This window comes from Vulpes vulpes, chromosome 9 (assembly GCF_048418805.1).
Source record: "Vulpes vulpes isolate BD-2025 chromosome 9, VulVul3, whole genome shotgun sequence".
Taxonomy (NCBI): Eukaryota; Metazoa; Chordata; class Mammalia; order Carnivora; family Canidae; genus Vulpes; species Vulpes vulpes.
Window position 1 is genome coordinate 95,916,907 of NC_132788.1, and position 14,754 is coordinate 95,931,660.

Here is a 14,754-nt window from a genome sequence, read left to right on the forward strand (position 1 = left end):
ACTGCAAAACCCTGGGAAAGGAGAATCTGACTTCCCTAGCTACCACATTAAATCACAGAATGCCCAATTTTCAACAATAAAAATACTGGGATCCCTGGGTGGTCAGCGGTTTAGTGCCTGCCTTCGGCCCAGGGCGTGATCCTGGAGTCCCGGGATCGAATCCCACATCAGGATCCCTGCATGGAGCCTGCTTTTCCCTCTGCCTGTGTCTCTGTCTCCCTCTCTGTGTCTCTCATGAATAGAAAAAAATCTTAAAAAAAAAAAAAAAAATCAAGGAATACAAACAAAAGATTGGAAAACAAGGCTTATTCAGTGGAGAAGGATAAACTGACAAAAAACATCCCTGTAGAAGATTTACGAGAAAAAAAGTTTCAAACAAGTGTCTAAAATATGCTCAGAGCTAGAGGAAAACACAAGGTTCAAAAGGAAACCAAGAAAACGGTACATGAACAAATAAAATCATCAGCAAACAAACAAAAATCATTCAAAGGAACTAAACAGTAAGTCTGGAGTTGAAAATGCAAAACAGAAATTAAACATTCACTAGAAGAGTTCAAGAACACATCTGTGCAGGAAGAAAAATGAATCAGCACTTGGAGACAAGACAAATGAACTAACCAAGTCTGAGGAGCAGAAAGAAAAAATGAATGAGGAAAAGTGAACAGAACCTCAGAGAACGTCTGGGACACAACCAGGGGACAATACATTCATTCCAGGTGTCCCAGAAAGAAAAGAGAGAGAAGGAGCTAGAGACCTATTTTAAAGAAAAAAAAAATGGCCCCAAACTTCCCAAATTTGATGAAAAACATAAATCTTCAAATCCAAGAAGATCACTCAATTCCAAGGATGATAAAAGAAACCCACGCCAAGTACATTATAATCGAATTACCAAAAGACAAAGAGAGGATCTTGAAAGCAACAAGAGGGAATACATACAAAGTATTCTCAACAGGATTATAGGCCAAATTCTCTTCAGAAGCCTTGGAGGCCAGAAAGCAATGGACTGATATATGTAAAGTACTGAAAGAAAAGAAGCCTAAACCAAAAATTCTGTATCTGGAAAAATTGTCAAAAATGAGAAAGAAATTAAGACACTCTTGGATAAACAAAAGCAGAGAGAGCTCAGTATCACTGGGCCTGCCCTACAAGAAAAACTAACAGGGGTCCTTCAGGTTGAGATGAAAGAATGCTATAAAGCAACCTGAAGCCACACGAAGATATTTAGATCTCCTATAAAGGTAAATACAAGACACAGGCTAATATAAAAGGCAGCATTCCTGTAATCTTGATCTGTACCTCCATTTTTTTTTTTTTTATAATCTATGGGACTCAGAAGTCAAATGCATCTAAGAAACTATAAACCTCAGGGAAATATAAATCAAAACCACAATGAGATACCACCTCACAAGTAAGAATGGCTAAAATTAACAAGACAGAAACAACAAATGTTGGAGAGGATGTGGAGAAAGGGGAACCCTCTTGTACTGTTGGCGGGAACTGCTAACTGGTACAGCCACTCTGGAAAACAGTACGGATGTTCCTCAAGAAATTAAAAATAGAGCTACCCTATTGCACTACTGGTATTTACTCTAAAGATACTGATGCAGTGAAACACCGGGACACAGGTACCCCAATGTTTATAGCAGCAATATCCACAACAGCCAAACTACAGAAGGAGTCACAATGTCCCTCAACAGATGACTGGATAAAGAACATGTGGTATATAAATACAATGGGATATTACTCAGCCATCAGAAGAGATGAATACTCATGATTTGCTTCGACGTAGATGGAACTGGAGGGTATTCTGCTGAGTAAAACAAGTCAATCGGAGAAAGACAATCATCATATGGCTTCACTCATACGCAGAACATAAGGAGTAGTGAAAGGGACTGACTATAAGGGAAAGGAGGGAAACTGAGTAGGGAAAAATCAGAGAGGAAGACAAACCCTGAGAGACTCCTAACTCTGGGAAACAAAGGGTTGCAGAAGGGGAGGAGGGTGACAGGCACTAAGGAGGGCACTTGATAGGATGAGCACTGGGTATTATACTGTAGGCTGGCAAATTGAATTTAAATTTTAAAAAAGGAATAAATATTAATCTATGTTACTGGGAACAAAATGTATAAAGATATAATTTGTGACATTAATAACATAAAGGGGAGGGACAAAGCTTTATAGGAGTCAAGTTTTTGTATGCAAACTGAAGTTAGGTTGGCATCAATTCAAATTAAATATTACAAACTTTACAATATTATAGGTAATCCTCATGGCAACCAAAAAGAAAATATCTGTAGAATATACACAAAAGAAAATGAGAAGGTAATCAAAAAACTGAACTACAAAAAAAAATTTCAGCAGTTGAGCCTTTGGCTCAGGGCGTGATCCTGGAGTCCTGGGATCGAGACCTGATCGGGCTCTCTGCAGGGAGCCTGCAACTACGACATACCACTCCACCCCCATAAAGATGGCTATAATCAAAAAACAAAACAAAACAAATCCTGAAAATAACAAGTGCTGGTGAGGATGTGGAGAAAGTAGAACCCTGGTGCACTGCTGATGGGAATGTAAAATGCAGCCACTGTGAAAAACAGTACAGTGGTTCCTTAAAAAGTTAAACCTAGAATCACCATTTGATCCAGCAATTCAACTTCTAATTACAGCTCTAAAAGAACTGAAAGCAGGGACTCAAATGGATACACAAACACCAATGTTCAGAGCAGCATTATTCACAGTAACTAAAACGTGGAAACAACCCCATGTCCATCAACAGATAAATGGATAAACAAAATAAGGTATCTACAATTGAATGTTATTCAGTCTTCAAAAAAAAAGGGAAATTTTGATACATGCTGTAATGTGGATAGATCTTAAAAACATTAAGCTTGGTGAAATAAGCAAGACCCAAAGGAATCAGTATTATATGATCCCCTATGGGGGGAACCTAGAATAGGAAAATTTATATAGATAAGAAAGTAGAATAGTTACCAGGGGCTGAGCTGAGAAGGATAATAGGAAGTTATTGTTTAGTGGACACTGAGTTTCTGTTTGGTATGATGAAAAGTTCTGGAAATGGTCAATGGTGACAGCTGCACGACACGGTAAAATACATTAATAATGCCACTTTAAAAATAGTTAAAATAGTAAATGTTATATTTTTTTTAATTTAGTTTTTTGTTTTGTTCCCCCAAGAAACATGTAAGAAACATACCAGATTGATTATTACTTGTTTTCCATAAATAATTACTTGTGAATCAAAATGCCTTTGGAAACCATCCATCTAGAAAGAGAAAAGAGTTTTTACACTTTACCAGATTACACTATAAGAATATTTTAGAAATCTTTTAAAGTATCTCCTTAAACATCCTGTTTGTATATTCAAGAGACTGACACTAGGATTGGGACCAGGTCTTCTAGATGTTCTGAATACCACGTAGTAAACAACCATTACAAGCCATTCTCTTCTGAGCTACAATACCATACTTTAATTCTGAACATGACCTCAAAGAGAATACACTAAAGACTATAAATGGTATGAAGCTGCAAAGCTACCAGATCTCTAAAATCTGAAATTGCCAAACATGTGATCAACCGCTAGCTTTCTGCATTTCCAACATGGCATCTCTAAAGTCTTTGGGTCAGAGGTTCACTAGGTGCCAGGACCAAGGAGAATGGCTGCAGATGCTGGATTTTGACTTGTGAGGAATAACTACATGTTCAATGTGCAAACTATAATGCCATTAAGCTATTTTTAGCTAATGAAAAAAGCACAGAAGATACTCACATGATTCGCTACTTTGTTGATCAGTGGCTGCGGTTTGTACTTGAGGTTTGGTCTTTGAGACCAGAAAACTGGTATTGATCCTCGAGTCTAAAAGAAAAGAGAAATATAAAAAGAAACATACACATAAACTTGTTTTTCTCAGCTTGCTTACTGTTATGTGTGGTTGTGGGTGTGTATCACTGACTACAAAGAAAAAATACAACCTACTATCTCTATGAAAGGTATCTGGGTGTACCTACTCTAAAAGTTCATATTTTATGGGAATACATTTGGAAAGGACTTTTTCCTCCTGATTTTATATACATGTTTACTACTCGGGTAGTAAATGGTTCTGTGTTTCCCCTAAACTCCAAAATAAATCAACTTATCTACAAGTAAAACTTGGTAAGTTATGTCTGTTATGTAATGTGGTATTATGATGAAACTAGAAAACTGCTTTATTCATTCTCAAATGAGTATGTTAAAGAATTTATAAATATGCTGAGCCACTACTGCTCTGGAGCAGCAAGTAATCCACAACTTTGAAAGGAGGCAACAAGAGACACACTGTCCCACAAAGAAGGGCAGGGCAGGTAAAGCCATCACAAGCTGGCTTCTGTCCCGTCACCACTGCCTTGAAGAAGTGGAGAGGGTGAATGGATAGGTGGCTGCACCTCCACCACTCTTGGACCTCCTCCCCTCCCCTCCCCTCTCCCAAGGGATTTAATTAATTCAAGGGCAGGAAACATGGGCAGGTAAGAGCCAGGTTAACAGAGTAGCTTTGTTCTGAGGGGACTTTTCCCACATCGTAGACAATGGCATTACTTTAAAAAGCAGGGAAGAGGAAGGAAATCTCAACAGCAGGACAGACACATCCACCCACCTGTACAAATGAAGCCCTGCTTCCATTGTAGTGCACAATTTGTTCTGTTTCTACAAAGTTAGCTGCGTGACCTTCAGAATCAATTCCTAAATTGAAAAAAAGTTAAAGTTAACTATATTTATTATATGAGAAACACATCAGAAGCTCACTAATTTAGTTTAACTTGGAAAGAATTAAGTGAGTTCAAGTTAGTGGAAAAGTACTTGTAAAAAAAAAAAGTACTTGTAAAAATAAATTTCAGACAAATGCATACATCATCAGAAAGCTAACAGGAGCTCACTCACTGCAACAGGCTTACAGGAGCATAGTAAGGATCAATTAATAATCAGATGACGTTGGCTGCTATTTAATATATCAATTATTTATACATACACAATTCCTCTAAAACAGTGTTTCTCAAACTTGAGGAATATTTTCAAGAAAAATGCAATTCTCAAGGACCCCTGAGAGTATGCCCATGGATCCCAATTTGAAAAATACTATTTTGAAAGTTAAAACCATTAAGCACAGTATTAAATGTAAATATTGGTTCACGGCAACAGTATTTTGTTATAATAATGCAAATGGGCCAGCAGATGTTTACAATGATTTTAATTATCAAAATAAGAGCACAAAAACTTTATAATCCTAAAATCCCCATAACTCCATGAACATACCCACAAAGCCTAGTTTGAAAAGCACTGCTCTAGTGTTTAGTCCTGATACTCGTTAGTCTTTTCAATTATCTGAAGCAATCCTCTACAACCCTGTTCATAAAGTCTATTTGTACAACAAAAAGCTGGCAAAGGCAACTTTCAAGCTAGTCCCTGACTCAAATGACCACATTATCTAAAGAAGTCAATAGATTTTATTTTTAACCACCTCAAATTATTTCTTAACATCCTTTCTCTTTGATCTATTTCTCAAACATAACACTTTTAGGTGAGGTAGGTGGTTAACAACAGTGACAGGGACAAAATTACTGAGTCCAATCCGCAAGGAAACGCTTTCTCAATACCTTCTAAAATTACTTGTCAGAAGCATCCTATACTTGGTTCTTTCCGTAATTCTCATTAAGGAATATTTTTAGAAGTGAGAATGAGACTGGTGGGGGTGGGGGTGCTGGGAAGGGGGTGGCCAGGGAGAGGGGAGGCAGACCTTTACGAAATGATTTCCAAGGTATAGGAAATTTTAAAAACAAGAAAAATCAAGGGGCAAGAAAATATGCAGAGTATACAACCAATGCCTACAAAAGTGGGGGGGCGGTACACACAACTCTAACAGTATAAAAATGATCCAGAAGGATAAATAAGAAGCTAACAACTGATCAGCTGCTAGGGAAGTTAAGATGCAGCAGACAGGCTCAAAGATGAGAAATATTTTTTATTGCCTATCTCTTTATATTTCTTGATGCCTGAACTATGTGAACCTATTATCTATTCAAAAGCTTTAATTAAAAATATGTCTCCATCCAAGAAAATCTAGTTATGAAGGAGCTAACTCCAATTCTGGTCCTATAATTTTGACCAGGGCCCTTACTAAATGCCTTTCTTCTTTTGCCTATACTACCTGTAATAAGGGAATAATCTTTACAACTTTGTGGCCTAAAACTTCTACAATTTCTCTAACGGCCCACAGGATTTTATTCTGATATATATGGCCCACAGGATTTTATTCTGGTTTTCTGGCAGAAAGAAAAGAGAAAAGAGAAGAAAAAAGAAAAAGTTAAGAAAAATCTTTTCAGTAATTTTTAAGGCAGATTTTAAAAGCATGGTTTAAGCAAATTAGCATGTTGCTAGTACAAATCCTAGTAAATGCTCAAAACGAAAATCTTTAAAGTTGAAGGCATAAAGTCAAATATCTAGCTTTATGCATGCAAAAAACCCAAGAGCAATAAAAGAAAATACTTTTTGATGTGAGTTTAGGTTACTGAAACTACACTGAGTTCAGCTGGCCTTCAGACATCCAGCAAACAACATGAATGAGTTCTCTTAAAGCAGTAAGAAGCAGCCTATGGGGTCTCATGAACATTTGCAATGTAACTACAGTAGCTGGAGTAAAGCACAGAAAACCTACCTAATTATTATAATGAAGCAGGAGATAAATATTTAGTGAGGCTATCAAATGATAATGAGAACAAATAAAATACAAAAGGTTACATTCATGTCACCATATGACAAAACATTAATTAGTCATAGATATAACCCAATATTGAATCACACTGACACAATTAATCTCACCTCTTACATAATAGCGCACACCAGCTCTGAAACAACTTCTCCTGGAGATGAGAATCCAATCAAAGTATTTTCCATTAATAGAACATGAGTGCATAGTAATAACTTAGATACATTAAGAAAAATATAACATTTATAAACATCATAGGTATTATTTCCAGATTACATTTGAAAATGTACTCTAGCAAGAATAACTCCATCCTTAGGAAAAAAACGGACCAAGAATGTATCATCTTTTTGGGTTCCTCCCTCTGCCCTTCCCCCTACCTGTGCTCTCAAAAAACGAAAATTTTTTTTAAAATATGATTTCCTTTCCCTGCTATCCTCAAGCACTTTCTAAAAGTAAAATATTACCCACATTACCAAAAAACCCTCCTTTAAATGAAAACATAAATTTAAAATAGTTTTGCCTCCAAGTAAGAAATGGAAAAGGGGGGGGGGGTACTAGGCTACTGCAATTAAAACAAACACACACACACATAAATATATCATATGCATAATTACAAATATAAATTACCCAAAACAGTTGGAATGCATATGAAGATTTACAGATCAAACTGAATTCAGGATTATCCAGAAACAAATTTTGACTTTTTTCTTGAAACAGGAAAAGTGAAACTGAATATGAAAAAAAAAAAAAAAAGGTATCTCCCTCAAAAGCTTTTCTTGATATAAAATTATCTCCCTAATGACTGTAACAAGTGCTTTGCACTGGCTCACTGCAGCTCAGGAGCTCTATCCCAATGGACCCTCAAGACACAGGCTTCTCACCACCTCATGCCAGAATAAAGGGTTGCAGAAGCCTATAGAGATGCAAACCTCTTACATTAAAACGATGTTATCAGAAAATATAATAATTGGAAAAGAATACACAATGTATCTAAATATTTACAAAGAGAGTCCTGTCTGGGGAGCTATTGCTTCCCAGATGGAGAATTTCTGATTGGGGAGAGGGAGATGGTTTGATGCTCTTTGTATGATGTTAGGAAAGAGATGCCACTTACTAAGCTATACACTCAGAATTGGTTAAAATGGCCAGTTTCAGTTACATATGACTAATCATAACAAAAATCATTAAACCTGCTCACATTCACCTACACGCGCACCCCTAGCACCTCTGAAGCACCCAGAGCAGTCACTCCTCTGCATCTAGCTCCCCTGCTGCCCTCCAAGTGCGGACCACTAGCCAATCAGTACACGACTCCCTTGCTTGTATTTCTAGTTTTGCCACTGAGCAATCTGTTTAGACTCAACAGTTTACCTTTTTACATAAATGGAATTATCCTGTGTATGTCTGGGCTTGCTCTGTGTGTTCAACAATATGGGCCTGGGGCTCACTTGCTGCTGTGGCTGTATTTTATCCACTGTGGCCGCACTAGTTCTTCCAGCCTACTGTCCAGGTTGGCTCCAGTTTTTGCTAGCATAAAAGTGCTACAAACAAACATCTCCGCACATAGACATCAGGAAGTGGCTCTAAGGAGTTAAGACTGCAAGGTCATGGAGTATATTCATCACCTGATTTTATTAGAAAATGCCAAATTCTCTTAAGAATTACTTTGACTTTTCATGTTTACCAAGGCTTGATACCATAACAGAGAGGTTTCGGGCAGCCAGGGTGGCTAAGCGGTTTAGCGCCGCCTCCAGCCCAGGGTGTGATCCTGGAGACCTAGAACCGAGTCCCATGTTGGGCTCCCTGCATGGAGCCTGCTTATCCCTCTGCCTGTGCCTCTGCCTCTCTCTCTCTCTCTCTCTCTCTCTCTCTGTGTGTCTCTCATGAATAAATAAATAAAATCTTAAAAAAAAAAAAAAGAAAGAAAGAAAGACAGGTTTCTTTCATTGTCTCAATGGCCTTATTATCTTTCTTCCTTCCTCATTTGTTTGGGATTGCCCTATGCATATTTTTATATGTAACATTTTTTAACGCAGCTTGATTCATCCATTATACAGCCTAATAGCCTAATAAATTACATATCTATGAATCTACCATCCAACTTCAGAACAGTACCAAAACCCTGAATCTACTTATGTTATTTTCCCATTCTGTCCAAGTGACTTCTTACCCAGAAGTAACACTATTCTCAGGAGACCACATTCCTGCCTTTTTAATTTCACCATATGCAAACATGACTTAAAAACGTATGGCTTGCTTATGCATTAGGTTTTATAAAAACAGCACCACATTCTTGATAAATTTCAGTCCTTGTTTATTTCCACCAGTAAGTTCCTAAGATTCATGCTTGGACTGCACGAGCCAGTAGGCCACCTGTCCTCAGTGCTACCATCTGCAAAGACTATACCTCGAGAGCCCTAACTCTTCCCTGATGGAACTTAAGTCCTTAGTTCCACCCAATGGTGGTGCTGTGAATACTCTTGCAACCTGCCCTGGTATAAACATACTGGGTGTGCATAGGGGAAATTCTGGTAAATTCACAAGAGAATGCCAAATCATTTTCAAAACGATGGTACTGAGGGACACCAGCAATATGAATTTCTAATGATTCATCCCTCTCTTTGACCTACTATCATCAGACTTAATGACTCATCCTGAACTCCCAATTCATTTTTCTTTAAAACCCACAGTGCGAGAGCAGAATCCAAGGCAGTATTTATTCATTCATTCACCCATTACGTTAAGTATAGCATAGAATATGAATGACTGCTTTCTGAATCATTTCCTCTGATGACAGGACAGATATACATACACTTCAGAGAATCCAGAAGGCATGGAAGGAACAAGAAGAAAATAAAAACCATACAGCATTCCTCACCATGATCTAACTTTTACCATGTAAATATATTTAGTTCTGGTCTTTATCAATGCGTTATGCCACTCATTGCCCATGCCACAGCTTCCAACACACCTCCTCCCTCATCCCACTCACCCAACTGACATTGCCTCCTGTTCCTCTGTGGAAATAAAGGCCATCCCCATCTACCAGCCAGTATCCACATCCATGTGTCTGCTTCCCTTCCTGGTGGAGGAGGACCTGAGCACTAGACTCTACCTGTCACACACTCAAGGATGTCAGACTGTGCTCTCCCCTTCTGCGAATCCCTCTCATAAGTGATATCCCTCATTTCGGGAGGAAAGGCAGGGGAGCAGGTACCTAACCTCCTTCTGGAATGCTTACATTTAGCCAACCAGAAGCGTACCAGCTGATTACCCCCTGTGCCTTCAAACAGTCTTTTCATTTGCTTGTGGGACACCGCTTTCACTTGGGTGCTTCCCCTCTTCCTCACTGCCTTTTGCTGGTTCACCTTCATTTCTCCTGTCCTTTCAGTTCACTCACACTGGTTCTCCCACTTTGTCCTCACTGAGGCCAATAGTCTGTGGCTCTAGCATTTCTTCACCATCTAGAACCCCATTTAGGCCATCTTCTTTCTCCAGGCCTTTTCTTTTCTCTAGATGCATTCCTTCCTTTGATGAGTTCATCAGCTTCGTGGCTTTAAATGCCATCTGTGCCTAGAAGACTCTCAAGTTTATACCTGTAACAGGACCTTCCCTCGTAAACTCCGGCCCCATTACTCCATCTGCTTCCGTGACATCTCTACTTGGAAGTTCGAGAAATCTCAAGCTTAGCAAGTCCCAGTGGAACTCTGGATATTCTGGCCCTACTCCCACCTCCAGACTTTTCTGCATGTCAATGGATGGCTTCCTTCTACCTACTCCAGCCAGAAACCTTAGATTCATACTAAATCCCCTTCTTTTGTAACCCAGATACAATTTGTCAGAAAAGTCTACAAAGTCTACCCTCAGGACAAGGCTGGAACCAGACCATTTCCACCACCATCACTGTTACCATCCTGGCCCCAGGCACCACTGCTTCTCACACATGGATTAGTGCAACTGCCTCTAATTAGTCCTTATATTCTCTCATGCTCGCCTCTGGCCTGTTCTCCACACTACTGTCAGTGATCCTGTCTTACCTACCATGCCAATCCTCTACCCGGATCCCCAGTTTCTCACTACAGTTACAGTACAAAGTCCACAAAGGCCCTGCATAACCTAGACCGGCTCCTTCCCTGCAGTGGCTCCCACTTCTCCCTGTCCACCCTGGCTGCCCCAGCATGCTCCTGCCTCAAGGCCTGTTCTTTTTCCATTCTCTGTATACACACCAAACACTGAAACTATGTTAACCAGAGGCTTATTTAAAGCTTTAGATTTTTTTTTTTTTAATTTATTTATTCACGAGAGACAGAGGGAGAGAGAGGCACAGAGACACAGGCAGAGGGAGAAGCAGGTTCCATGCAGGGAGCCTGACATGGGACTCCATCCCGGGTCTCCAGGATCACGCCCTGGGCGGAAGGTAGCGCTAAACCGCTGAGCCACCAGGGCTGTTTAAAGCTAAACGAATGGATAGGCTGTTTCTAAAATCTCCAAGACAAACTGCTCCGTAACTCATTTAATTACAGTCCATTCACAATTTCATTTTGGAAACAAACACATAAACATGCATAATTGGCCCAAACCTCTTAAAGCACCACCTAAATTCACTGCTTATTTTAGTCTTAGGGAAACTCAAAAATATTCCAGGAAGGGGAGGGAGACACAGGATAAACAAGAGCTTTTATCCCCAGTGTTTCTATGAAAGATGTTTCCCCTCCATATTTCTTTGCTTTTAGGTATAACAAGAATAATTTAACTTAAAGAAATCATATTAACATAATGAACAAATAAATCACACACTGTTTCCATAATAAGCTCCTTGGGGGTATGTGACATACAAAGATTGCCTCTGTTTCTGCAGGAAGAGCACAGTGCTGATTACAGGTGCTCATCAGCTACCTGTCTCCTATCAGCCAGCTCACTCTGCTTCCCTGTTTCTAGAATAATGTCTATGATAAATTATTTAAATGAACTTACAATTAGACGATGACTATTTGCATTTGCATTTGTACAGACTTTCCTGCATACTGGTACACATCTTTTTGTACCATCTATTCTCATTTTGTTCTGTGGTTATTTCAAATGACAAATATGATTTTTAATTTCAATTCTCCTCTCCAGGTCACCCCAGTTTGTGAATCTAACTACTTTAAGGGAAAGGGAAAGTTTTCATTTCAATAGCCAGGTTCAAACTACTCTTGTTTATTGGTACAAAGTCTAATAAAAGACAAAACACAGTCTGCATATTCCTTCTTTAAACCATCAGCCCCAGAACTCTTGAACAGAGATAATAATCTTATCTCAAGAGTTCATTTAAAAAAAAGGGAAAGGGGGGGGGGTCACTTATTACCAGTATTCTAAGATTTTTTTTTTTTAAGATTTTTAATTTACTGATTCATGAGAGAGGCAGAGACACAGGCAGAGAGAGAAGCAGGCTCCATGCAGGGAGACCCATGTGGGACTCAATCCCAGGACTCCAGGATCACGCCCTGAGTCCAAGGCAGACGCTCAACCACTGAGCCACCCCAGAGTCCCTCAGTATTCTAAGATTTTATGTTAATGGGTATGATTTATTATCAAAAGCAATTTCTATTAATTCAAAAAACACTCTCTTCATACAACTGAGGTTGTTCCTAAACCTGCCTCATACTAAAACTGAATTAAAGACTGCCAGATAACTAAAGAGTGATACTATGTAAGGATACAGCCATGTAATACTGGAAGAGCAAACCGATGGACCTGAAATGAAGAGAGACATTACATTTAGGAATACATATGGTCCTTAAAAAAAAAAAAAAAAGGAATATATGTGGTCCTAAAATAAAAGGTGCTGCATAAAACAGTTTTATACTCTATAAAAATATTTGTGCATTATGGAGGTAACATACAACGAGGTATCAAGCTTATGGTTAACTTTATTTTTTTTAAATGTCTCTAATGTACCCTTGTCTTTCCAATTAAAAAACAGTTTAAGCATGTGATACCATCATTTGGGCTTACATATTCAGGTCTTGGAACACTAATAAAACTGCATGAAGCTGCCAAACTTCTTCCTCCCTCCCTGTCAGACTTTGCCTATAACAATTCCACTGATTCAGGGAAAAGAAACACCTGTGCTGTCTGCAGCTCAAACTCCTTTTTCAAAAGCAAAGCAAAGCAAATGACGAGAAATAAAGACCCGAGGCAAATCTATGTAACTAGATTCAACATGCAATGCTTCCCAGCTGGGTGTCCCTGTTCACCCCACATTTGCACAAACTAAGGACAGAGGGAGATGACATCCACACAGGTCTCTCCTGGGTGACTCAAGACAAATTCAGAGCTCTGCACTTGCCTGGGGACCTCCTGGGGCCCCTGATTTCTCCACTACTCACCCACCAAAACCCATCCTCTCTTACTCACAGAAAGCAATGTATTTTTACATAAGTATTTTTTTAAGGCTTCTATAGAAGATGAGAGTAAAACTGGGCTTCTTCAGAACAATGCGAGGGGGGGAGACCTATCCAAGCTTTGTAAGTTATAAACTGAGTTAAATCAGACTAATTTACCAAAATCCCAGGTGATTAGGCAGCCTTTTACATATGTATCCAAGTAGAACCTGGATTGTAACAAATAAGCAGGTTTTATGTAGTCTCCATTACCTCTGGCTGAGCAGAAAGTTCTCTTAGAAGATGACCATTCCATACAAACCGCTGATCTGCCTGAGAGAGAAGATTTAAAATCAATAAAGTATCTCCTGCCCACCCAAGTTTCTACAGAAAAAGAACTATTAACAATCAATGTCTCCACCTGGTGGCTACACGTAGGTCTTCCTCTCAGATCGGCCCTCCCTCTGGGTGAATCCCATCCCACTGGCTCAGGCCTGTGCTGTGGGCCCAGACAGAAAGCTGGGAGTCCTTTGGGGTCTGTCTCGCTCTCTTATCTGTAGTCAACTGCCAAGTCCTAAATCTCCTTCCAAATCCGCCCCCTCTCTCATCTCTGCTCCCACCGCCCTGGCTAGCACCTGACTCCTGCTTCTCACTACCGCAGGTTCCTGGGCTTCAAGTCCTGGCCTTGCTCTTCTCACCCATCCCTCCACATGCTGCCAGCAGGGGCTCTCTCACACCACCTGTCTCCTGTCCGCTGGGAATTCTTCACTGGCTCGCTGTCACCTGCAGAACAAAACCTCTGCATGGCCTACCCAGTGCTGGGATCTCTGGCCACTGACTTTCAGACTATAAATACAGGGGAAGGTCCCTCAACAACACAGGAGGTGAACTGACTCTCTCAACTCTCTTTACCAAACACACCAACCGACACTCTCCCACGCTCCTCCACAGCTGACAGTCCCTGGGTGTGGCTCTGGCAGGGAATGGCTCTGGTGGCCACAGTCAGCCCCAGGGCACACTTCCAGGCTCAGGAGGTGCTCCCAGTTGCTCTGTGCCAGCTGCACCTGTTATTCATCATTACACAATCAAACTAAATGTCTTACACATCAATGAGATGGGACTTAAAAACAAACTACTTTTTTTTTTTTATAAAGCTGAATGATATGTGGAACTTAAAGTGATCAAAGGCAAGCTAAAACAATACTGCTGTTGGATCCAGAGGAGGGGTGGCAGCTCTAGAAGGTTAGAGAAACACAGTCAAAATCTACAGGATTCTACAAACACATCACTTTGTGGGTGTCCAAACCTGTACAGACTCTGTACAAACTGTACAGAACCTGTACAAACTGGAAAGTGTTATGGATGTACTCTGCACAGGAATCAAGGAACCCAAAACAAAGAAAAGCTTAGAGTCCTATACCAAAATATCGACCAGTCAGTGTAAATTTTATGTTTTAAGTTAGACAAAATGTTTAAGGTACATATGGTTCATTTGTCACTGTCTTGATTTCCTACATTAACTTTAACGCACTCCTGATTAGCTGACAAATTCCCTTCCCAACATGTGAGATGGCTCTGTTTCTCATTTCACTGCCACCATCTCTGCCTGGGACCCTCCCTCTCCCACTGTGCCTTGA

General features: G+C 39.8%; 1 protein-coding gene across 2 annotated transcripts in view; it reads right to left on the reverse strand.

Moving 5' to 3' along the window:
- SACM1L (SAC1 like phosphatidylinositide phosphatase) overlaps positions 1–14,754 on the reverse strand; it is a 58,727-nt gene that overhangs the window by 17,634 nt on the left and 26,339 nt on the right. For both annotated transcript variants that reach the window (XM_072721089.1, XM_072721090.1), the window contains exons 6-11: positions 13,391–13,450; positions 12,455–12,488; positions 6,866–6,967; positions 4,647–4,732; positions 3,785–3,871; positions 3,212–3,280 (exon numbers count right to left, since the gene is read on the reverse strand). In XM_072721089.1, coding sequence (XP_072577190.1) covers positions 3,212–3,280; positions 3,785–3,871; positions 4,647–4,732; positions 6,866–6,967; positions 12,455–12,488; positions 13,391–13,450 — 438 coding nt within the window. The remainder of the gene's footprint in view (positions 1–3,211; positions 3,281–3,784; positions 3,872–4,646; positions 4,733–6,865; positions 6,968–12,454; positions 12,489–13,390; positions 13,451–14,754) is intronic.